At 37.4% G+C, this 26720-nt stretch overlaps 1 protein-coding gene across 3 annotated transcripts in view; it reads left to right on the top strand.

The window, feature by feature from the left end:
• Positions 1-26720, top strand: part of NLGN4X (neuroligin 4 X-linked) — a 146480-nt gene that overhangs the window by 45804 nt on the left and 73956 nt on the right. Inside the window, exons 2-3 of one of the 3 annotated variants that reach the window (XM_070942800.1) lie at positions 18442-18501; positions 21434-21586. The exons of 1 other annotated variant lie outside the window; for it this stretch is intronic. In XM_070942800.1, the coding sequence (XP_070798901.1) occupies positions 18442-18501; positions 21434-21586 (213 nt within the window). The remainder of the gene's footprint in view (positions 1-18441; positions 18502-21433; positions 21587-26720) is intronic. One more of the 3 variants, XM_070942801.1, reaches the window with a different exon arrangement.

The raw sequence follows: 26720 nt of genomic DNA, 5'->3' as shown, positions 1-26720 counted from the left end.
TGGAACACTGAGGCGGGTTTCTCTGCCTCCCAATTCCATAGACAGTATTCCCATGGGGGGGGGGAGACAGATCACAGGACAGCTCAGGATTTCAAGACAGATCTCGACAATCACAGTCCAGGTGGCCTTACAGGGGTTCAGGGGGACGCCCCTACTGCCGTTCCAAATGACTCATGGACTCAGATCCCGATTGGCGGCAAGCTAAAAATGTTTGCTGACCAGTGGAGGGATACCACCACAGATGTGTGGGTATTACAAACACTAACTCTCGGACTGGCCTTAGAATTTTGTTCCAAACCCCCTCATCGATTCATTCAGTGTCTGGTATCCAGGGAACCCACCAAAAAAGCCATGATGGAGTCCGAGATTCAGCATTTGCTGGACATCAAGGCCATCAAACTGGTACCAATTGGACAAAGAAGTTTGGGGTTTTACTCCGTACTCTTTCTAGTTCCCAAGAGCTCGGGAGGCCAAAGGGCAATATTGAATCTAAAGGACCCCAATGTTCACATAAGATACAAGAGGTTCAAAATCACTTTATTCAATTCTGGGTTGCCTCAAACAAGATTATCTAACATCGATAGATCTCAAGGAGGCTTACCTCCATGTCCCCATATGGGTATCTCACAGGAGGTTCCTCAGATTTGCATTTGCAGGCCACCACTGGCAATATCGGGCACTTCCCTTTGGCCTATCCTCAGCCCCACGTACCTTCACCAAATTACTAGACGTGGTAGCAGCACATCTGAGGTCACATCCCATCCGCCTACAGTGTTATCTGGATGATGTGCTGATCCAGCCATCGTCTCTCAGGCAGGCAGAACTAGATCTTCAACTCACGATCCAGTCACTGCAGGATCACAGTTTCTCAGTCAATTGGGAGAAAAGCTGTCTGACACTGTCCACCAGGCTTACTCCTGGGGGCGGTGATAGACACTCAGTTATCTCAGGTGTTCCTGTCTCAAGAATGACAGGACAGTATAAGGGACTTGGTGAAACAGGTTCAGGCATCAGTTTCAGTGCCCCTATTGCTTCTTTCCCAACTGTTAGGGAAAATGATTTCCTGCTTAGCAATAGTTCCCTGGGCCTGTTTACACACCAGGCCCTTGCAGTGGCTTCTTCTCCCCAGTCAGAGGTCAGGGCGCAGCAACTCACTGTGCAGGATCAGAGTTCCTCAACAGGTGCTTCAATCCCTGAATTGGTAGATGTCGACGGCCATGGAGGAGGGTTGCCTGTTTCACGATCCTCCCAGACTGGTCTTAACATCGGATACAAATCTCTTCGGCTGGGGAGCGTACCTGAGGACCCAAGTGACTCAAGGCAGGTGGTCTCAGCAAGATCTCCACAACGACATCAATTGGCTAGAGCTGAGAGCGGCTCATCTGACGCTCCGACATTTTCAGATCAAGTTATCGAATCAGCATGTTCTCCTGTTAATGGACAATGTCACAGCCAAGGCACATATCAACTGCCAAGGGGGCACTCTCTCCAAACTCCTTATGTGCCAGGTGAAGAAATTGTGTCTCTGGGCAGAACGACATCTACTGTCCTTGCGGGCGGAACACATCGCTGGGACATCCAACTCTATAGCGGATTGGTTGAGCTGAATGACAATAGACCAGTCTGAATGGTGACTTCATCCAGATCTATTCCACCTCATCACAGTTCGATTTGGGACTCCAACCTTGGACTTGTTTGCCACACCTCAAAACACTCACCTGCCTCAGTTCTTCACCCGGTTCTGGACTCCAGCAGCTGAGGGTATCAATGCCCTTCGTTGTCCATGGCCGGCCAAACTCCTATACGCCTTTCCTCCCATTCCGTTATTCCAGAGGGTGATCAGGAAGATTCTGGAGGAGGAGGTGTTGTAAGTAGCACCGTATTGGCTGAGAAGTCCATGGTTTGCAGACCTGATGTCGCTGTCGATAGCATGTCCCTGGATTTTACCACCGCACAAGGTCTCCCTCAGCCAAGGGGCCTTTCAACATCTGGACCCCCAGTGGCTCAAGTTGGCCGCTTGGCACTTGAACTGGAGACCCTCAGGAAGGGACGCTATTCACCTGAAGTGTTTTCTACCATCCTTGCGTCTAGGAAAGCATCGACATCCAGGATTTATGATACCACCTCATTCTGTCGTTGGTGCACCAAGGTGCATCTGGTACTGACCTCTGCCACAGCTCCACAGGTCCTGGAGTTCCTGCAACGACATCTGGAGAAGAAGTTATCGACTAATACACTTCAGCGACAAGTTGCAGCATTGGCTACCATCTTGCCAGGCGAAGGACCTATTTTTCTCTCTCTCAACATCCCAAGGTCCATAGCTTTTTAAAGGGAGCTGCCAACCTATTACCACCAACAGTACATAAATACCCGACCTGGGATCTATCCTTGGTTTTACAAGCGCTCACCTTGCCTTCTTTTGAACCACTGTGGATTACCACACTTAGACTGTTTACGTTTAAAGTTGTGTTCTTAGTTGCGATTACATCTGCACGCAGGATATTGGAGTTAGCTGCCCTCTCAGTGTGCCAGGATTTATGCATATTTCACCCGGACAGAGTCATTCTTCGATTGGACCCTACCTTTGTGCCAAAAATAAATTCCTGGTTCCACAGGGCACAGGAGGTTATGTTGCCAGACTTTGCCCCAATCCAAAACATCCAAGGGAAAAGTGCTGGCATACATTGGATGTACGCCGAGCCTTGAAGAGGTATATTAAATGTACTGCCTCCTTTAGGAGGACGGAGGCTTTATTCATGTCATTCCAGCCCACCTCGATGGGGAAGAAGGTGTCTCCATCTACCTTGGACGTTGGCTCAAGGCATGTATTGCCTTAGCTTATGAACAATAAGCTCGTCCCATGCCATGTCACATCACGGTGTACTCTACTTGTAGTGCTGCCACCTCGGCGGCCTGAGCTACACAAGCATCAATTTTGGGCATCCCCTTCACCATTCGTGAGGAACTACAAGCTGGATCAGTACGCATTGGCTGAAGCAGCGTTTGGGAGACCAGAGAGTCCTCCGGCCGAGCGAACCCTGGACCAATCTGCTTCTTGCCCTACAACAATTTAGCTTGGGTATATCCCATGCTTGGACTCTCCAAGCAGTGCCCAGGACAATGAACCTTAGACTTACCTTGAACATTCTTTCTATGTGCATTGCAGGAGAGTCCAATCCCACCCTGACTTGTACTGGTCCGGGGTCCAGGAGTGGTCGGTTCTTCAAACAGATTGCATCTTCCCTGCTTCCGGTTTTGTTGAAAAAAACTGAGGCTCAGCCAGAAGAGGAAGGCATGGCCAAAGAAATTCCAACTCAGTGATGTCAGAACAGACTGAAATTAACCCATGCTTGGACTCTCCTGCAGTGCACATAGAAAGAACGTTCAAGGTAAGTCCAATGTTCATTCTATGGGGGTACTGCAGTGACATCATAACTGGATGTTCAATTTAGTTGAACCTATCCAGGCAATCACTTCTTCTTGCTTCCTGTGTTGCTTCCTGCAGATCATCTAAGATCTTTGTTTTTCTGATGCTATTTGATAGGAGAATGTGCTGGAGTCCATTAATTTACAATTAGTTTAAATTTGGACAGTATTACAATTTAATTCACTGTTTGGAACATACATGTTGGGACAATTTGTTTTCTTAATTTCCAGAATGTTGTTTTCATATCTATCTTTATCCATCAGAATGTTCCAACCACTCCTTACAGCCCATTACTTCCCAATTTTAATACAATAGAAGTCATCTAACATCAAATGTTTTCCTGTTTCATTATTGGAAATAAATTATTAGTATAATTTAATCATTAGTTTGTAATAAATGACGATTGAATGTGTTCACTGGGGTTACTTTCTGTTAAAACATGCACACACTCTTAAGATTTGTTCAAGTCTCCATTCCCATTCATTTTTTTTCTCATGGTCTATATACAGATGCAATAGATTTGCAATACTTTTAGGAATATGTTATGTTGCCATCTATCTGTCTTTGGCATTATGTATATCATCACCATATTTAATTAGAAATATTGGTGAAGTATCCAGGACTAAATAGCAGAGGGATGGTCTATCAAACCTCTGAAGGGTACATTGGAACAGCGGTCACCAACTGGTGGTCCGTGGATCACTGATGGTCCGTGAGAAAATTTTGGTGGTCGCTAGAAAAATTATTTGCATTTTTTATATTGCACTAAATCAGGGGTCCTCAAACTACAGCCCCTGGGACAGATACATGCAATGAACGTTTGTGTTGCTGCAGAGAGACTCCCCCTTTGGGGTCTTTTTGTGTGGGTCAGAAGGCGGCAGAAATTCTGACTTGGGGTCTGCTTCAGCCTCTTGGTGTGGGGCTTTGGGTGAAGGCTGGAGGGAAGCGCCACTGCTGGCGAAGAGCCGGAGGACCTTATTCCAGTGGGACTGCATCATGGCCTGGAACTGGCTGACTATCTCAGCCTGCTGAGCCTCCAGGTGCTGGTACCTGGGCTTGCATTCCCACAGGTCTTCCCTCTGTTTGGAAAGCCTATGGTTGTAGTTCTCAGTGAGGTGCTTCTGCTAAGCCACCTTCTCAGTCAGATCCAATTTGAACTGAGCCAGCTGTTTTGCCAACTCTTTCTCATGGTGGCTGCTTAGCTCCAGCAACTGCTGCCTGTTGGGGCCCTAAAGAGCCTAGGCAGGCAGGCGAGGAATAGTGAGTAGAGGCTGGCAAGGTGCCCCTCGATGTGAGTGACATTGAGTTGGCCACACCCACCCAGTCACATGACCACCTTGCCACGCCCACCCAGCCAGTCATTAGGCAGTTCAAATTAGTGGTCTGCGGGATTTATGAATTTAGTGGTCCCTGAGGTCTGAAAGGTTGGTGACTCCTGCACTGGAAAATCCTTAGCATACAAATAATTGATCAGCTACAAAGAAAGGAATACAGCACATACTGCAAAGTATTGGACCAATATCTGAGATTCATGAGACTATGATAAGGAAGGAGAAAGATATTGGATAGCCAAACAAACAAACAAACAAACAAAAAACCCAATAATATACTTTAATGACAGACATTCTTACACCAAAATTATTTATAACCTATAAATATTTTTCTTCTTATCTCAGCTGGGCCTTTCTTTTAAATTCATTGCCAGAATTTTAACTACTGTATACAGCACAAATTAGTATTATTTATTATTTATTTATTATTTATTAATCAAATTTCTATACCGCCCTACTCCCGAAGGACTCAGGGCGGTGAACAGCCAAGATAAAATACAGATAATACAAATATTAAAAATCCCTTAAAATTATTAAATATTTTGGCCGAAACACAGATTAAAACATCCAATTTATAAAATCACGAATTAAAAATTTAAAAGAGGAGAGTTAGGCCAGGCCAGCCTGCTGAAATAAAAAAGTTTTGAGAGCACAACGAAACGTGCACAGGTCCGGGATCCTCCGTATCTCTGGGGGAAGCTTATTCCAGATGGTAGGTGCCCCCACAGAGAAGGGTCTCCCCCTGGGGGCCCCCAGTCAACACTGTTTGGCCGACGGCACCCTGAGGAGCCCCTCTCTATGGGAGCGTACTGGTCGGTGAGAGGCTATTGGTAGCAGAAGGCGGTCTCGTAAATACCCCGGTCCGATGCCATGGAGCACTCTAAAGGTGGTAACCAAAACCTTGAAGCGCACCCGGAAGACCACTGGAAGCCAGTGCAGCTCGCGCAGGAGGGGGTCACATGGAAGCGCCACGTCGCTCCCATAACCACCCATGCAGCCGCATTCTGGACCAGCTGGAGCCTCTGGGTGCTCCTCAAGGGGAGCCCCATGTAGAGAGCATTGCAGTAGTCCAGGCGGGAAGTAACGAGAGCATGAGTGACCGTATTTAACGAGTCCCAATCCAGAAAGGGACGCAACTGGCAAATCAGGCAGACCTGATAAAAAGTCCCCCTGGCCACGGCCGTCATGTGCTCTTCTAAAGACAGCTGTGAGTCCAGGAGGACACCCAAGTTGTGAACCCTCTCCATGGAGGCCAATGATTCGCCCCCAATAGTCAGTGATGGCACCAACTGACTATATCGGGATGTCAGAAACCACAGCCACTCGGTCTTGGATGGGTTGAGCCTGAGTCTGTTTCTCCCCATCCAGATCCGCATGGCCTCCAGGCACCGGGACATCACTTCAAGGGCATCATTGGGGTGGTCCGGGGTGGAGATGTACAGCTGAGTGTCGTCAGCATACTGATGGTACTTCACCCCGAAACCATGGATGATCTCACCCAGCGGCTTCACATAAATGTTGAACAGAAGGGGCAAGAGGACCGACCCTTGTGGCACCCCACATACAAGGGGCCTCGGGGTCGACCTCTGCCCCCCTGTCAACACAGACTGCAACCGGTCAGAGAGAAAGGAAGAGAACCACTGTAGGACGGAGCCCCCCACCCCAACTCCTCTAGCCGGTGCAGCATGATACCATGGTCGATGGTATCAAAAGCTGCTGAGAGGTCTAATAGGACTAGGACAGAGGAACAACCCCTGTCCCGAGCCCTCCAGAGATCATCAACCAACGCGACCAATGCCGTTATTATTATAGTAGGGTAAAAGAATATTTCTTTGCATTTATTTTTCATTATTATATGCTAAGAATCCAGGAGCTAAATTTGTTTGTAATGATGTTAATATTGTACATAGGCAACAAAATGCAACAATTTCCCCCAATTTATACTAAAATAAAAAATTATAGAAGAGATATGATTCCTAAGAATTTAATGAAATCCTACACATATTTTTATTGAGTTAGAAGAGTTTAGTGCCTTTTCTTTAGTGTTTTTTAATTCATCATGCACAAAGGTTCATGAAGCCACTCAGTCACCTGAATTACAACATATGTGGGAAATAAATTTGATAGAGATAGATAGATAGATAGATAGATAGATAGATAGATAGATAGATAGATAGATAGATAGGCGGACGGACAGACAGATATGGATAGAGAGATGATAGAATTAAAATTTAATTAAATAAATGAAATCAGTTTGTTTTTGATGTAACTGTCTTTAAATATACATAATGAATCATAATTAATTTCTCTCTTTTTCTCTCCTGCTATCCTGACTTTTTGTTCATTAATTATGTACCTAAGGTTTACTTTATCAACATATTTAAGCAACAGTACTTTTTCTAAATCATTATTCCAAATTCTAAATTCTAAAAAGCTATCATGTTTAGTTAAATGTCTTCATGTACCTTCATATACCTATTTTTTTCTAGAAACAAACTCTTTCTTGGTTTCCTGGCAGAAATATCAATTCTTTTAGTTTATATCCCACAACAGTATTTTATACAGTATATGACTAATTTTATACTAAGATTTAGGAAATGTATTATTTTTCTTTGTTTTCCCATTATTGCAGCATCATGCTAATGTAGTTCCGTGTATGTATTTATTTGGCCCTCCAATATTAAAACAGTAAGATGTTCATGGTGCATAATGTCCCTAATTTATAATAATATTAACTCTTGCTCTTTGTAACAGACTAGGATCCTTTCATATCTATTAAATCCATTAAAATGGAAATACTGTTTGAGTCAATTGAAGGTTATTGAAAGGCATCTTATTTTACTTGCGTACTGTTCCACAATTTATTTATCAATGAGCAGCAACATAAAATAACAATCAAAAGTACATTAGGGAGGGAGAGTTTAAGTATTAATTACCAGTTGGGAGGAGGAGAAGAAAAAGGAGAGGGGTAAATATTAAACGACATTTAATATTAAACGTCGTTTAATATTTAGTAAGGCCACATTTAGAATACTGCATCCAGTTTGGGTCACCACATTACAAAAAAGATGTTGAGACTTTGGAAAAAGTGCAAAGAAGAACAGCTAAGATGATTAAAGTCCTGGAGAAAAAACATATGAAGAACAGTTGCAGAAATTGGATATGGCTAGTCTAGCAAAAAGAAGGACTAGAAGTGACATGATAGCAGTATTCCAGTATTTGAGGGGCTGCCACAAAGAAGAGGGGCCAACTTATTTTCCAAAGCACCAGAAGGCAAGACAAGAAACAATGGATGGAAACTAATCAAGGAGAGAAGCAAGCTGGAATTAAGGATAAACTTTCCAACAGTGAGAACAATTAACCAGTGGAACAGCTTGCCTTCAGAATTGGTAGGGCTTTCATCACTGAAGGTTTTTAAGAGAAGACTGGACAGTCACCTGTCTGAAATGGTATAGGGTCTCCTACTTGAGTGAGAGGTTGGATAGAAGACTTCCAAGGTCCCTTCCAGCTTTGTTCTGATTGAAATAAATGTGCAAATTTCTATATTTAAATCCAGATGATTGATTAGGCCAGAGAAGATCTGAATACAATCTAGCTAACATTATTTTTTAAGGATTTGAAGTTTAATTCTTTTTTTAAAAAAACTTAATTCTATCTTCACCCTAGATATATTGAACATTCTATTTTTATAATTTCAAGTTAATGTTCTTTAAGTTATGAAAAATGATATTAGCTAACTAGATTTACAGAAAGTTATTATCCAAGACACCCCAAATAGTAATATATATATGATGGATGGATAGATCAGTATCACAATGATACAACCACTCTACAACTGCTGTCATAGAGCTAAATTATTTTTCTAAATTTCTTCTGTAAACATCCATGTTATCCTGTGGAGTGCTGATTTACCACCAGCTTAACAGGTATTTAGGAGCTAAGGATTTGGGAAGGAAACAATAGCCAATGGCTTAATACCCAGCCATCAACACCCCAATCAACCAATAAGAAGCTACACCCAACTTGGCACCACAGAAATACAAGAAGTAGAATAGTCACACATTTCAGTAAACAGAAGTTCTCTGAAGATGGGCTCAAGCGTGAATCCAAAAGCTTAGAAGAACAAACTTCTGGTCTGGGTGACCGAACAAGATTATCCTGGGATACATATATTTGCTTTTAAACTTCTTCTAAACCACTCTCTGGAGAGCAATAATCAGAGAGCATGCACGTTCAATTTGGATCAAAAGTGTCAACTTTTATTTGTGTGTTGATTTTGTGAAGTGTAGTGTTTTATACATTTCAGAATGGATCTTCACTCTTTCTTTGAAATTAGGGCATTTTATATATGATTTTCCTATGTTGGCTGAAATGTAATTTTCATCCATAAAGCACATCGGTACCCACTTATTGATATGCTTAGATTTTCCAGGTGGACTAATGCCAACCACTTAGCATCAAAACTTAGCGAGAATTTAGCTATTCCATAACCATGTAACCCTAACTCTAAAATCAAATATAATATTCAGATGACTGATAAAATCAGTTCAAATAAACTAATTAACAAATCAACAAAAGGGTGCCCATAAAATAAGTTATTTCAATTATTCATATAATATTTTATCCCAACCTTTCTTAAAAGAACTCGAGCTAGATTTTGTTTTCTTCTATCCTCCTAAGAGCCTTTTGAAGCAGCTTTATTATTATGTTACTATATTAAAAAATCTAAATTACAGAGGCAGCCTTGTAGCTGAAAAGGAATTTGAACCCTATACTCTTTTAATGTTGAATATTCCAACCATTATAAACTTTTTCTTCTTAAAAACTTCACCATCTGATCTTTCATATGAATAGTACGATTACAGAAATAACACAATTGTAATTAATATACAGAGTGCTTGTGGTGGGCGGGGTTGTCTTAAACGTTTTGGTTGCTGCTGGAAAAATGTGCCTTTCAGTGTATATTTCCACACTAATTATGTGTAAAATTGAATAAGACACTGTTTCGGCACTTTGGTTGTATGTCTCAAGAAGGTACCAGTTTGTATTTTGAGACTTAGAAGGAGTGTATTCTACCTTATGGCAGTGTCCCTCTAGTCAGGTCAACAACATCCTAATATTCTAACTTACTGACAAAATGCGATGTGTGCATTGCATTGCGACGGGTTACATCACTGGTCATAACATGATGTAACCCAACGCAGCATGATGTAAGCATCGTGATACATTGGAGGTTTAAAGAAACAATTAAAATGTAACATTTAAATTGTAGCTTAGGAAACTTTATTTCTTTTTGTTATTATTGGCATGAGAAGCTTTAACAAATACGGAGCATTTAATAACGCAGTTCTGAAAGTGATTATAAATACATGTTTTATTTCAGAAATTATGAAAAATTATTCTTAATGGTTAGAATAATGGTTATCAGTGAGAACTGATAAACTATATTGAAGTGTATTACAATGCCTCTAATAGTGGATATTGTTATTTAAATAATCAACTTGCTTTATAAAGTAGATTATCAGATAGAATTAATGTTTTTATGATTGTAATCATCATATGACTGAATGTGCTGCTTGTCATACAATTGAATGTCAAGGCACTGCTTTTTACTAGTGGTAATGTACCCTAAAGCTCTTCTCCAGTTCAACTAAGCCATGTTGAGTTGATCTCAATAGGCCTCAATCATGTTTCAGAGTCACTCACAGAAGGGTCTGGGACAATTCTTCATGGCTACATGACCCTGTCCATTTCACCCTGGATTTTCCAGCACGGCTGACCCACCATGGTTCTTTGTCCATGGCTGGTCCTCCACCGCTGATATACTGCTGCCACAACATCTCTTCTGCTTCTCTGAGGCTGCCTAATCGTGGCTGATGCAGCGCAACCCAATTCTTCACGGCCAATTCCTCCCATAGACGATTAAATGTGCCTCTGATGCTTCTAGTTTCTGGCATGCTTTTGGTGCACTCCCAGTGGTGTTAGGCACACTGGTGCTGGAAAGCAGCAGTAGTATAGGAGGGGCTGGGGAGGCTGCAGTCTCACATTCGCCAGCAGCATTTGGATGGCAACGGGAGGGGATGACAGAGGGGCTTTGCCAGCAGCCTTTGGATAGTGTGTGTGTGTGTGGTGGGGTTACAGAGAGGCTTTGCCAGTAGCATTTGGATAGTGCATGGTGGGACATGAAGAGAATGACTGAAATGTACTATTCTTATTACCAGGATCTGTTACCTACTTTTCTAGTGAGAGACACACACCAACATGCACACCACTTCTGTGGGTTTCAATTAAACATTAATGTTTAATCACATTTCATTCATTGGTTTGCTGGGGTGAATTTTACGGTTGGCCATAGAAGTGTGCGTGCGTGCGTGTGTGTGTGTGTATGTGTATGTATGTTGGTGTGTGTTTCTTGCTGGAAAAGTAGGTTTCAGGTTGCTGCTGGGTTACTTTAAAATGATTCCCAACTTCCCTTTTTTCTTTTTCTTTCTGGTTTCCTTTTCATCAAAGTTCAGCAGCTGTGACCATGTCAATCTATCAGATTCTGGTAGTCAAGCAACTGGGATGATCTCTCTCTCCCTCTCCCTCCCTCCCTCTGTCTCTCTCTCTCACACACACACACCATTTTGGAGCTGTGGCTGCTTTCCTGTCAACCCTCACACCCGTCTTTTAATCTCCTCTTGATTTAGCACAACAAGGGTGCTCCCCTTTTTTCTCCCATTCCCTGCCACTTCTCAAAAGCATTTTCCCTTTCTTTTTGTTCTTCTTCCACCTGGGCAATATCAAAAGATCACTGAAATGCTTGGTGCATCTTCCGGAGTTCTGTAGATCTCTATTGTTTGGCGCTTTTGCTGTGTCTTTACATAATGATGTGTTTAGTTTTGCATGCTTGGTTGTCTTGGGAAGTTTTGCTTGGTTGTGGGCAACCCTTTGGCTGAGAGGGCAAGGAGGAAATTTTTTTGCTGGGATGGTGATCCAACAACTTCACCCCCTCTTTTTAAGGGAAGCTATCAAAATCCCCCCCCCAGTGCAAAGAATTTCACAGTACAAGGAAAAACAAGTGCAAGAGATATTTGGGGTGTGTAAAATAAAAGGAGGGGCAGTTTCTGAATGAAGAGATGTACTGGGTCGGGAGAAGAGGCATATGGCATAAGACAACCAAGCATGCAAAACTAAGCACATCATTATGTAAAGACACAACAGTTTATTTTACGTTTACATTTACAAAAATGTAAACAAAGTGAACAAAAGAGAAATCCAAATCAAATCAATATTTGGTGAGACCACCCTTTGTCTTCAAAAATAGCATCAATTCTTCTAGGTACACTTCCACACAGTTTTTGAAGGAACTTGGAAGGTTCCTTCAAGGTTATTCCAAACATCTTTGGGAACTAACCACAGATCTTCTGTGTATATAGGCTGCCTCAAATCCTTCTGTCTCCTTATGTTATCCCAAACAAACTCAATGATGTTGAGATCAGAATTCTGTGGGGAAGAAACCATCACTTCCAGGACTTCTTGTTCTTCTTTATGCTGAAGATAGCTCTTAATGACATTGGGTATATCTTTGGGCCATTGTCCTGCTGCAGAATAAATTTGGGGCTAGTCACACATCTCTCTGATGGTATGGCATGATGGATAAGTATTTGTCTATATTTCTCAGCATTGAGGACACCATTTATCCTGTCCAAATCTCCATTTGCAGAAATGCAGCCGCAAACTTGCAAGGAACGTCCACCATGCTTCACTGTTGCTTGCAGACACTCACTATTGTACTTCTCCCCAGCCCTTTGGTGAACAGACTTGCTCCTGCTGCAGCCAAATATCTCAAACTTTGACTCATCAGTTCAGAGCACCTTCTGCCATTTTTTGCACTCCAATTCCTATGTTTTCATGCATAGTTGAGTCGCTTAGCCTTGTTTCCATGTCAGAGGTATAGCTTTTAGGTCACAATTCTTCTATGTAGACCACTTCTGGCCAGACTTCTCCAGACAATAGATGGGTGTACCTGGCTCCCACTGGTTTATACCAATTCTCTGCTGATGGCACTGCTGGACATCTTATGATGTCAAAGAGAAGTAAGCATGATATGTCTTTCATCTGCTGCATTAAGTTTCCTTGGCCTACCACTGTGTCTGTGGTTCTCAACATTGCCTGTTTCTTTGTGCAATCTCTATCTTAAGATGTGCTGTTCAAAAGAGCTTGAACAGCACATCTTGAAACCCCAGTCTGCATTGAAATCTTTGCCTGAGAGAAAACTTGCTAATGCAGTATAGCCACCTTTTGTCTTTTCCTGTGCTCAGTTTTGCTATGGTGTATGACTTGTGACATGAAACTGTCTTCCATAACCTCACCTTAGCAGCAGAGTTTGGTTGTTCCTCATCCAGTTTTAAGACTCCTACACAGTTGTTTCAGTTAATGACTGTGTTCAACCTACATATGAAATTGATGTCTATTAGCACCTTCTTGGTATAATGGTTTAATCATACACCTGACTCTAATCCTACAGCATTCCTGACTTTGTGCAAATGTGCAAGTATAAGAATTGATGCTATTTTGAAGGCAAAGGATAATCACACCAAATATTGGCTTTATTTAAATTTCTCTTCTGTCACTTACTTAATAAACTATTAATACTTCAATTTCTGAAAACATTCTTAATTTACAGCATTTTTGCACAACTGCCTAACACTTTTGCACAGTACTGTATCTATGTTACACACACACACACACACACACACACATACACACACACACACACACACACACACACACTCAGAGTGGTACCTCAATATTCAAGGGCTTCAAAACTCATCGGATTTGGTACTTGATGCATTTTGAGGCAAAAATATCCTGAAACTTCTCATTTCTTGGTACTCAACACACTGTAATAGGAAGAGGGGGATGGCCACGGAGAATGGACAGGAAGTTAGCCAAGCCAGGAAGATCACTATAAAAAGAGGTGGGGATTGGCTGTAAAGCATGGACAGGAATTTGGCCATGTTGGGAAGATTTCTGCCATAGAGAAGGGCAGATAGGAAGTCTTTCCTGGCCAAAATAAATAAATAAAATAAAATCACATGTTAAATCACATGGTTTGTTTTATACTCATCTTTTTTAGTACTCGTCATGCTTCCTGGTATCAATTAACATTGAATACCAAGACACCATTGTGAATACACACATACACATTTATAATAACATAATCCTACTTACATTGGATTTCATGTGCTTATTAATATTATTAACTAAGAATAGGATTGCAAAATAATTATATTAATATTATATGAAATTTATCATGTATTCTGAACAATAAGCAGTATAGAAATGTACACATTTCTTGAGCCTGTCTTTTTAAAATACAGAGGCATTGGAAAGGGGATGACAAAGACGTGATAAATAACAGAGAAATCATTGTATTTTCTTTCTGTAAAATGATATGGTTATGAGAATTGGAAAACAAATTAGAAATTTAATTAAATATGTGAACAGTGAGGTCTAACCAAACAATAACAATATAACCACATTAAGAATAATTATTAGATCCACAAAAATAGAATGCAGATAAATTAACAGTAATGAGAAAATGATCTCACTGTCAAAGGTTACTTTGGGAATAAAAATGAAATGAGAGAAGTAGTAAAAATTAAAAATTCAATATTAGTTATACTGAATAACTGCACAATGCATTGATTACTAAACAGTACTAATAAAAGGCTATGCAATCTCTGATTCTTGAGCAATAAATAGTATATAACAAAAGATAAATAAGCATTATCAGGCTATTAAAACACAATTAAAAATGCTGTAATAGCATGTTTGGCACACATATTAATAGAAACTGCTTAAGACGCCCATTATGGTTGGTTTATTTGTTTGAGTATTATTGTATTTTCTACAGAAATTCACACTATAATTTTATCAACAGGGTAATTTAAAATGTATCTCATTTTATAACAAATTTATATAGACAGAAAGAGACAGACAGGCCAACCAACAAAAAGACACACACTCATTTTTCATTTTCCTAAAAGAAGTTCCACATGACTACGCAAAGAAAATATTTTTTCTATTGCTTAGCGCATTGTAAGCCGCCCTGAATCTCCGGAGAAGGGCGGCATATAAATCAAATTAAAAAAAAAAAGCAGCAAAGAAATGATAAATTAATGTAAAAATTGTAAAAATAAATTGTTCCTGTAATGGTTTTTTTTTTTTTTAATTTGATTTATATGCCGCCCTTCTCCGGAGACTCAGTGCGGCTTACAATGCATTAAGCAATGTTAAATTTTGAAGTGTTGGCTCCCAATGCAACAATGCATATATACCACACAAAAACAGTAGCTACATCATACTAAGATGGTAGATTAGAAAACATGACTTTAGTTGGGGGTGTACTAGTTTCCTGGACTAAGCTTTCTTGATATCGGATGCAATTACTTCTCAACTTTAGCTTTGATCCTGATATTCCATATCCTTCTATTTATAAAAAGCAACTGGGATCTTTAGAACAAAGGAGTCGGTTGACTTTTCCCTGCAGTTTCTGGTTTGTTTCTCCTGTCACTTTATAGGCTTTTTCAACCCCAGTTCTAAGCGGCTTATTTAGCTTTGTCAGATTCACTCTATGATAAAAGCATACACACAAAACAGTATTGAAACTGGAGTGCCTTATCTCACTCAATAAAAGAAGGATAATCCATCATAGACAATCTTCACTTAAGAAAAAAGCACAATAGCTGTAGTCTCCTAGTAGTCCACAAATTTCCTGAAGGTCCTTTTAATAGCTTGCTTGCTTATTGATTTGTTTGTTTGTTCGACTAATATTAGCTGCCCATCTTATGCACCATACCCATGGGTGGCTTTCAAACAACAATTAGAACAAAAGAAAAAGTAAAATCAGGAGTATCCAATGACATACATATTAAATAATACTGGTGTCTGTATATCCATCCTATTTTAGCCATATTAATGAAGTGAAAGTTCTTTATAAGCAAGTATTTCTGACTGAGTGTAAGTTTTCACAGCTGCTATTTATTGGGGAAATGTTAGTAATGCTACAGAAGATAATGAATGTATGCTGGCATGTCACTGTTCCCACTGCCAGCTTCCTCTGAGCAGATCTGAAGGTGCTCTGTCTGATTGCTGGTAATCAGGGCTGGACTGGATTGTACCTTAAAATCCTCAAACCGACATTGCAATCCCCATGATTTAAAAAAATGCTTCAGTCCCATATTGCGTTATCCTGTTATTTGGATTTGTTTTTAAAGTGAATGTTTTTACTTTCCTTTTGCTATGCACATATTTAATATATATTTTCATAATGATCCAAAGACTTAAACTGTTTCAGCAATATTTTTTTTTTTCTGATCAGAGGTAAACTCAAAATACCTTTATGAACGGCAAAAATAAAATTATGATTGAACACAATGCTATATCTGAACAAATTGGTTTTGATTTTTATATATTGGATTATATTTTTATTTCAGTATAAAATATTTGGAAAGTCTTCAGAGATTGAATACTGTTGCCAATTTATACAACAAAAATATTATACATTGCCTATCTTCTACATAAGACAAAAGCATTGTATATTATTAAAAATAATAGCAATAGCACTTAGACTTATATATATACATATACATATACATATACATATACATATACATATACATATACATATACATATACATATACATATACATATATATCACCCCATAGTGCTTTACAGCATTCTCTGGATGGTCTACAAAGTCAGCATATTACCCCCAACAATCTGGGTCCTCATTTTACCAACCTCGGAAGGATGGAAGGCTGAGTCAACTTTGAACTCCATCAGGATTGAACTCCAGGATGTAGACAGAGTTTGCCTGCAATTCTGCATTCTAAGCATTGCATCCCCAGTAAATCATATACCTGTTTGTATATTCCACATTCATGTTCCTTTGCAGGTTTTTAATGTTGGCATTGTAGATTGATGTGTGGCACTAAAGCAGTCCATTCATGTCATCTCTTTGATAATATAGAAATGAAATTCCATTAAAAGAGCCTTGATAGTACAGTGGTCTACACACCCTGTTATTAACACAGCTGCCTGCAATTTACTGCTGGTTCGAATCTCTCCAAGGCTCAAGGTTGACTCAGCCTTCCATCCTTTCTAAGGTAGGTGAAATGAGGACCCAGTTTGTGGGGGCAATAAGCTGACTTTGTATAAATATACAAAAGTATGAAGGCTATTGCTTAACGCATTGTAAGCCGCCCTGAGTCTCCGGAGAAGGGCGGCATATAAATCAAATTAAAAAAAAAAAAAAAGGCTATATGAGGCAGATAGATTTCAGTTTTTTTGCTACATGAAAGTCTGTTTGGTTCAAGATTAAAGTTTAAAATGTACACACAGATAAATCCATCTATAAGAAGAGAGAGTAAGGCTGGGTGTTTCTTATGGAAAGCTTTAACAAAGATATAAAGCATTAGATTGGAAGAAATTGCCATAATTGTCTATCAAGGACTATAGTTTCTTTTTGAAATGTTTCAGGGCAATAGAATTATACAAAATTCTCCACCTTATACAATACCTTATATGCTGTTTTTAGGGGATTGGGTGCATGTGATTAATTGTGTTTTGGTTGTCATGGTTAATTCACATCTTTTCAAAATGCAGTGCGTTAATCATGTGAATACTATTTGTTCATATTCAGATGTGTTTTTGTCTGAAATCAGCTTTGTAAAATAGATTTTGACCTACAAGTTGTCGATTGTATAAAGTGCTAATTGACTATATGTTCATATTGATCTATTAGCAATTATTATGATAACAAAAGCCACTTTGCTATAGTGGCATCAGGCTAGGATCTAAGAATCTGTCCTAATCTCATGTTGGCCACAAAGCCAGCTGGGTGACCTTGGGTCAGTCACTTTCTCTCAGTCCTAGGAAGGTGGCAATGGCAAGCATCTTCTGAAAAAGCTTTGCCAAGAAAACTACAGGGATTTGTCCATGCAGTCTCTGAGAATCAGACATGACTGAACAGAACAACAACAAAAAATCAGTCTTAAGGATAATGTATGGATTTTGTTGGAGAACATTATTCAATTCTAATTGTTGATTCACACAGTAGAATTTTCCCCTTTGAACAGCAAACCCAAATAATAGCTAATAAACTGTCTATGAAATTTTTCTTATTTTCAAATACTGTAGGTTTGCCATGAAATATTGATGGCAACTTCTTGTATTTCTTGGGATCCAGGTTCAGTGTGGTTAGGGTTAAAACATATCTTGAATAACTTATATTGAATTTCATAGTTGTTTTCATCATGTCTCCATTTCTTAAACAGCTTTCATAAAAGTCCATTTGATCTAGCATGTACTGAAAATGGAACTCTCAATGTAAAAAAGAAATATATACATATCAATTTCATTTTTTACCAATCAAATTTAGTCAAACTAACAGCATTAACACAAGATAAGAGTTTTTTCCCAGTAGCATTTTTTTAAAAATGTTGGAATATTTTTAGATTTATGTTTCTATGGAATTTGCAACCTTTATTTTTCCAGTACAAATGTTGACTTTTTTTGTGTGTATTACATTTTTTTCTTTTGCAATTTCCGGATCATTTTCTTTAAATTTTGGGGAATTTGCCATTTTCAAATTATCTTTTTTCCCTTTATTCTCCTGCTCCCTTTGAACCTAGGAGCCAACACAAAGAAAAGCGCAGATGATATAACCAGTACTGATCGTGGGGAAGATGAAGGTATTTTTGTTGTTGTTTTTCACCCCCCAAAAAACCGCAGTCCTGATATGCATGAACATAAAAATTTTCCCCTCCTTTATTTAATCACACACGTTTTGGTGTGGTGTTTTATTTTTGTCTTATCTAAAATCCACCTTCCTTTTTTTCTAAAACACAAATTAGCATTTAGATTACTGCAATTCCTATTTGAGATAAGAGTTCAAATTATCTATAATATCTGTGAAGTGAGTAACATAAATGTTATTTACAATCAGATGCTTATTCCAATTCCCAACTTTTAAGTGGGAAGAAAAGAAATGGAACCGAAACCTTGCATGTTCTGTATATTTTCTTTTTCTTTTCTCTTTTAGTAGTTTGTAAATTCACCTTCACATTATTTTTCTTCTCTTTCCCTTATACTGGATGCAATTTCACTCCTCTTGGGTTTCTTTTTTCTTTTTTTCTTACCTTCAATATGTAACAAGTCAAGGAAATTCACTGATGCTTTTAACTTGCTTTGTTTTATTTTTTGAAGCTTCCTTCTTTTGCATGTAATTGGGGCAAAATTGCCTCCACCATTTATTCCCGCATTTCTCTTGAAAAGCTATTTTGTGAGTTTATACAATAGTCAACAAATGATATCTGTCCTATATGGAATTCTATCACTTGCACGTTATTGTAAAATTACAAGGAAACCTATTTCTGTAAATATTTTAATAGCATCCGTGGGATGTTATGATTACAGCTGCTCAGGCAGTATCAGCTATGACAAACTGGTAGGTATATATTTTTAATTTTTAGGGATATTCTTTAAATTACTTGATAATTATCAAATGCAAGGGATTTGGAACTTTACTATGGATTTAGTTAATTCTTGCAGACCATTATATTGTACTATGCAAAAATGCCTTTCTCTAAGTAAAATAAGTCAGAAAGTTATATACATTATAGTAGACTAGTCTTATTTTTTTTACCTGCATACTTTTTCAAATGTCTGTAAAAAAAAGCAATTCAGCCAGAACCTTTTAAAATATATGTCTTTGATATATTGTGATGGTTTTACAGATTTAAAATAAACACAGCCAACATTACATTTCATGATAGAAGTTTGCACTGAGTGGCATTGTAAAAGTACCAGTATTTTCTATCTATGGTTACCTTTCCGTGGGGTGATATGATGAGCTATGAAGCCTGCAGAGGATCCATGTGAAATTAGGGTTGAAACTTATGCCATAAATGTAAAATTAATTGAAATACCCATTTGTTTTAGGAATGTGTACTTTTGACAGCTTCTCTTGGTATGGTCTTGTTTTAGGACTCTCACCTGATTTTTCATATCAATTTTCATATCTAATACATTCTACACATATTTTACCAATTTGTCTTTTATTCAATTCCATTCAGAAATGTGTATAGTATGGTGGGATCATCTTTTAATATCCTACTTCTCAAGATTCAGGATGATTTCTATTTTTTAGAAATGTAGCTGCTAAAATATCTGCTTCTTGGGTAATGCAACAGTTATCTTATTTTTCCTTGCAGTCTTCAACTATTTTCAAATATAATGAAACTAGGTGTTTATTCCATATTCAAATATAGGATTGTGGGATCCCAGAAACAACTTAATTCTAGTTATAAGACTATTTCACCTCCCACTGAAAATTCTTACATAAATATAATAACAGCATATTACAATATGTGATATTTCTGAAAAAAAACATTATTTCAATCTGTAGCTAAGTAAAGATATCAGATCTGAACAATTATCTGGTGATATATTATCCAGACAAATACATCTTCGTTCCTTTTGATTGTGATCCAAAGTTACTTCTAGTTAATAAGTTCATCAGTTGCAAAAGCAAATAAATCTTCAAAGAAAGATGTTCAAACCAGCAAAGCCAACTCTTTGCAGTGCTTAGCAATCAGTTGTATGGTTATTTGGAATAGATTGTGAAATGTGTCTTGATCTTGATTTATTATGCTGCTCTTTGTAGTATAATATAGTCATTCAAACCAATGGCAGTACCTTTGAATGATACCAGGGCTTGCTTGATCTAGCATGATTGTGCCTGGTACATTGGGAGACATTAATGGTCAAGAATATGTAAGAGAAATTGTTCTGTAAAAGCAACTCGGGGAGTGCTGTTTAAGTGCTGTTTAAATTGGTATTTGTTAATTGGCACAAATCATTTTGCTGACTATGTGATTCATTGTATTAATTGCCAATGGTAGTAGAGATGGAAAAGCTAAGCAGGGTTGGATATGGTTAGTTGTTGGATGGAGGATTACCAGTAAAGTAGAGTTAGAAGTTGAAAAGAACTTTCTAAAAGAAGTCAATGGCAAAACATATTTATTACACAATGTACTGTTGAACTCCTGGGTGTCTCTAAGTAGCTTATGTTATATGGACATACAGTGTGCTTTGAAAGAAGGAATAAAGTATCTGTCAAAAAAATTATATTCTGCCTAGATTTTTTTGTACTTTGAATGTTAGTTGATGGTGAGAGGGGTAGTAAGAATGTCAGTTTGTTGTGTTCAAACTACATACATTCTTTATTTCATAAATTGCAGAAAATCATGTTTAATAAGCTAACTGAATATTGGAAATGAATATTGCACTGTGGATTTTCTAACAGCTAAAAAATCTATTTTTATGTTGTTTGCATATTTGAGTATTGGGCATATTCTGTTACTTTTTCAGTCCTACAATCAACTGTATTCTGTATAAATGATACTTAAAGTATTTTTTTCCAAAGTTCTTCCAAAAATCATATTTGCTTTATGTTATTGTTTATAACCAAAGAGAAATAGAGGTGATCATATAAGAAATACATTTGAAATGAAAAAATATGCAAAATTAGCTCTTTGGAAGTAAAAAAAAAAAAAGACTATGATTTTTAAATTTAATACTTGTATTACTTTCTTGTGTTTTCCTTACTTGTATTCTTTTCAGATATTCATGATCAGAACAGCAAGAAACCAGTGATGGTCTATATTCATGGTGGATCATATATGGAAGGTACAGGGAATATAGTTGATGGCAGCATACTGGCAAGCTACGGAAATGTCATTGTTGTAACCATCAACTACAGGCTAGGGGTTCTAGGTAAGTGATTGTTTTCCCCTCTTATTCCTCTTTCCCCAGCAACTTCTCTCCTTCTCTCTCTTTAAAAATCATTAGTTCCTGATTTCATTTATACTTAGCATTACTGGGAGGTTTTTTCTGATAGTAAAAAAAAATGTGTTTGGCTATTCATTCAGCAAATGAGCTTCACTGGATTAAATGAGACTTATTTTCAAGTATCTGCCTACAACCTTAAACCATTAAACCCATATGATGTATTTTAACTTTTATTTTTTTTGCATTGATTTAAGTATAGGACCCTTTTTATGACAGTTAATGTGGTTTGGTGAAGATAATGCTTTGTCATGTTGGAACATTTCGGAGTCTAAGATTCAAAATTATGACTATACCTTTTTATGACTGCACCACTTCGTTACTCTTGTATTCTAAGGAATAAAGACTTGATCCATGTTTTGTAAAGTCAACTAAATAATCTTGTTGGAATCCAGTTTTGCTCAACTTCTTTTCCTGTAATTTTCCACTTTACTTCCATAATTCCAAGATACAATGGCTCAAGAAGTTGACACCAAAACACTTTAAGGAATTGTGGAAGGTTAATATAGCTTCTTTGTGACTTTTTTTGTTTTCTAAAGTTAGAAAATTGATTATGAAACCAATTCATATTGTTAAGCATAGTGTCTTTTTGTGGCTGTTTTGGTGCAGAACTCACAGGCTATGTGGTGTAATAAAGGTTATCTTGACCATTCATTTAGCAATCATTTGAAGTTGCAATTGCACTAAAAAGGTAACTTACAACCAGTCCTCACATTTATGATAGTCAAAGTTTTCCTGCAGTAATGTGACTGCAATTCTGAGATTTGGCAATCAGCATGAATTTATGATGGCTGTAGTGTTCCAGGGTCAAATTATTGCTTTTTGAGACCTTCCCAGCCAACTTCTGATATCAATATCTATGAAGAAACCAACAGGAAAGTTAAGAATGGCAATACTGTGATGTCTCGCTTAATGACCATGATGATTTACTTAACTACCACAACAGAAAAAGGTGTAAAATCAGATAGCTTTACTTAATAATCCCACCACTTAACAACAAATGTTCTGTTTCCAATTGTAAGTAAAACACGGCTTAGGGCCGGGGTATTTACGAGACCACCTTCTGCCACCAATAGCCTCCCACCGGCCAGTACGCTCGCACAGAGTGGGCCTCCTCAGGGTGCCGTCCGCCAGACAATGTCGGCTGGCGACCCCCAGGGGGAGAGCCTTCTCTGTGACGGCGCCCACCCTCTGGAACAACCTTCCCCCAGAGTTACGTATAATAACAGACCTCCGGATTTTTCGTCGGGCCCTGAAAACCTATTTATTTCAACAAGCTGGGCTGGCCTGAGTTAAATTTTAAATTGATTTTAAATTGGGTTATCTTAATTTCGGCCAAAATATTTAATTATTTTAATACTGTTCTTAAATTTTGTATGCTTTGTTTTTATCTTGGCTGTGCACCGCCCTGAGTCCTATTTGGAGAAGGGCGGTATAGAAATTTAATAAATAAATAAATAAATAAATAAATAAATAAATAAATAAATAAATAAATAAATAAAACACAATTTGTAATATCAATTCAAGATGGCTGCACTAAGTTTTATTGTAACTCAGTGACTTCTATATTTCCCCCCAGTAGAAAGCTTCCTTATAATCACTCTTTATAATTAATTCATCCCAATGACTTGCACTAAATAAAACTTTACTGGAATATTTCTTCTTATATTTGTAAATGTGTTAACATATACAGTTGTATTTGTATTTTGAACGAAAGGAAGGAAGATAAAATGTAAGATGTACTACTACTTAGAAAAATGCACCTCTTGCTACAATTGAATTATATTTCTAGATTTTGAACACTATGAACGAGTGTGTTTGCTAGTCTCTGAAGGTCAGCATGATTTCTCACTGCTTTTAAGCTTTTTCATAAGTGTTAAACAGCCCTGTTAAAACTTGCAAAACATTAGACACTAACTAGTTGCTTCTTGCTAATATACTGATCAATTTGTAAAATAAATATCTATATGCATAAACTCATACACACATAGGTGGTATCTATGTCTCTTTATTTCTTTTCATGATTAAAAAAATATCACAGTGATCTGTTTTCTTCAATTAGCTGAAACACATTTTCCATTAGCATATGACTAAGAACATATATACATATATAAATATAGTCTAGCTTCTGTTAAGAGTTTTTTTGTGTGTGTGTGAGATACCAGTTATGGTTTTATTTTTAATGAAATTCCACCCAAAAGAAATATATTCAGTATATTGCAAATGCACTTGGTTTCAAGACTTTACTTAGAGCAGATAGTTGGCCTGTTGTTGTAATTTTTCATATTTTCTATATGTGCATCATTGTGAAATATTTTTCCAAATTTTATATACATAACAATGCACATAATGTCACATATTATTTGATGGATATGATAAAATTTGGATTTAATTCATGTTTGCTACAACTATAGTTTTCTGATGTGACAAAATAATATCACGGTGGCTTTATCTTTACTGTTAAGAATCTTGAACTATGCTAATGCAAGGAACACCTTTACACAAAACAATTAATATTTTGGTTTCATTGTCTGAATTTTAATGCTAATGACTGAGGCAATTCTCAGAATTGGAATGCTAGGAAAATATTTGCTAATAAATACAACCTGATACTGAATTTTAGAGATTCAACATTACAGTAATGTTCATATTTTGTTACTAAAGTGGGCAGTGTTGTTGTGTTAGTAAAGGCCCTCATTTTCAACCATTCTATCCAGGTTATTCTTTATCAGAAGACAAATTCCAGGAGAGCAGTGGGTAACAGTGAATTCTGTGAACATATTGTGTAGTCATTAAATTTGGACTTGGAATATCTAGATCTAAATCCCCACTTCATCACAAAACTCATTGTTTTATTTTTTTCATCTCTGTTGTACCTAAAATTCTGTTTCAAAGATCAAGTTATGCAAGAATTTCATATCTCACCCTCACCTCCTAGAGAAAAACTGTAATGTAAATGCTATAAATATATGGATTTGTCAATATAGTAATTATGGCTTAGAGTCTAGAACATAATTTGTATCCCAAAGGTATCATTTAATTGTGTCTAATTAAAAAAAAACCTGTGCCATCAGATATTTATAAAACTCACATATAAGTTCTTAAATGCAAAGATACATTCACATATGCTTCCAAGTTTTATCTATAACATGCAACAGGAAAGTAAAAATGTCACAAAAATGGAAGAAACGCAGGTCTGAATTATTCCGTAGTCAGTATCTATGGCTTCAAAAACTGAAGGATCTATGAAAGCATTATGACTATCTTTTAAGTACAAAAAAGTGTTGTATACATGAGACAATATATTCAAGAAAGGCCCAGTGGATGTAGAAGAGGGAATGGTTAAAGTTAGTAAATCTCAAATCTTCCAACACTATGATTTAATTCAACTCCTCATCTTAATTCAGCAGAAGACTCATAGACATAGATAGGTTAAATTCAAATCTTCAAGATATATGACAAAGAAGCAATACCCATCAATTGATTTCCCACTGCTAGTGCAAAAATGAAAAAAAATTGTTTATTATCCCATTCTTCTAAATTAATACTTGGTATGGAGCTTAGTGTTTTGAAGCTGAGCACCTATATGTTTTCATAGCTACTCTAGCTTACTGTAGTATATTAATCTCAATTTTGTTTTTTGTTGTTGTGGTTTATTAAGTAAAAAATGGAAATACAGAGATGAGGGTTGCTTTTTTTTCTACCATATTGGCAATAATTATAACATTTTGTGTGCTTTTTTTCCTTTCACGCAATTTTATAGTAAACAGAGAGTAGATTGTCTTTAAGGCTAAAACATAAATGTTTTAATAATTTAACCTAATGTAAACCCAATTGCTTCCATTCCTGATATTATGAAAGTATTAAACATTGATATATGCTTTCCATTGCTTCTATATTTTGTTGTGTCAAAACATACATGGATTATATTACTTACTTGATATTAGATGTGTGCTTAGGTAGCATAAGGTTTGATTAAACCCGCATGTAAATTCTGGGCAGAATGCCCTTTATTCCATACATTTATAAAACATTATCTATAGTCATTCATCCAATATACAGTAATATGAATTATATCTAGTAAAAGTTGCAGTTCATTATAGTGGCCAACGTATGATGTTCTTTGACAAATGAAGCTTTTCATATACTCTTTAAATGTAAGAATTTATATTCAAGATAATTTGGATCACCCATTTACCTATAGAAATCAATGTATCCATTAACAAATTAAATTCATCCACAAAGACAACAGTTAATGTCATCATACTAAAAATTACATTGAGGAGTCCTTTTAATCCATTTTGATTTCAACTTCATAAGCATTAATCTTCCCTACCTACTTACTGAGTGAAAGTTGATTTTTTGATTCAAATTATTATGATTACATTGTAATTGTAAAATTTAACCATATTTTATCATTTCCATAAAATTGCTCATTAAAAATTGCAAATGTTTAAGCTGCTCAGTGTTAGTAATGAAAGATACACAGCACGTTCAGAAAGTATTCAGACCTCCTTCATTTTTGTCAATTTTGTTATGCTGCAGCCTGATTCTACAGTTGTTGAAATTCATCTTTTCTCATTGGTCTATACTCAGTACCCCATAATGACAAAGTGAAAAGAAAATTTTAGAAATGTCTGCAAATTTACTAAAAAGAAAAAACTGAACTATCACATAGGCATAAGTATTCAGACCCTTTACTCAGTACTTTGTTGAAACACCTTTGGCAGCATACCCAAGTCCTTTTGGGTATGATGCAACAAACTTTACACACCTGGATTGGAGAATTTTCTGTCATTCTTCCTTGCAAATCTTCTCAAGCTCAGTCAGGTTGGATGGTGACCATTGGTGGACAACAGTGGTGAAATCCAATTTTTTTTACTACCGGTTCTGTGGGCGTGGCTTGGTGGGCATGGTATGGCTTGGTGGGCGTGGCAGGGGAAGGATACTGCAAAATTTCCATTCCCACCCCACTCCAGGGGAAGGATATGTTACAATTGAAAATACCTAACTTGTTCTCTGTAAATATGTATATTTGTACATATGTTATTGTGTGATGTCA

This window comes from Pituophis catenifer, unplaced genomic scaffold, assembly GCF_029215685.1.
Source record: "Pituophis catenifer annectens isolate HBS135680 unplaced genomic scaffold, rPitCat1.0.hap2 SCAF_4, whole genome shotgun sequence".
NCBI lineage: Eukaryota > Metazoa > Chordata > Lepidosauria > Squamata > Colubridae > Pituophis > Pituophis catenifer.
This window is presented reverse-complemented; position numbering and strand designations above follow the sequence as displayed.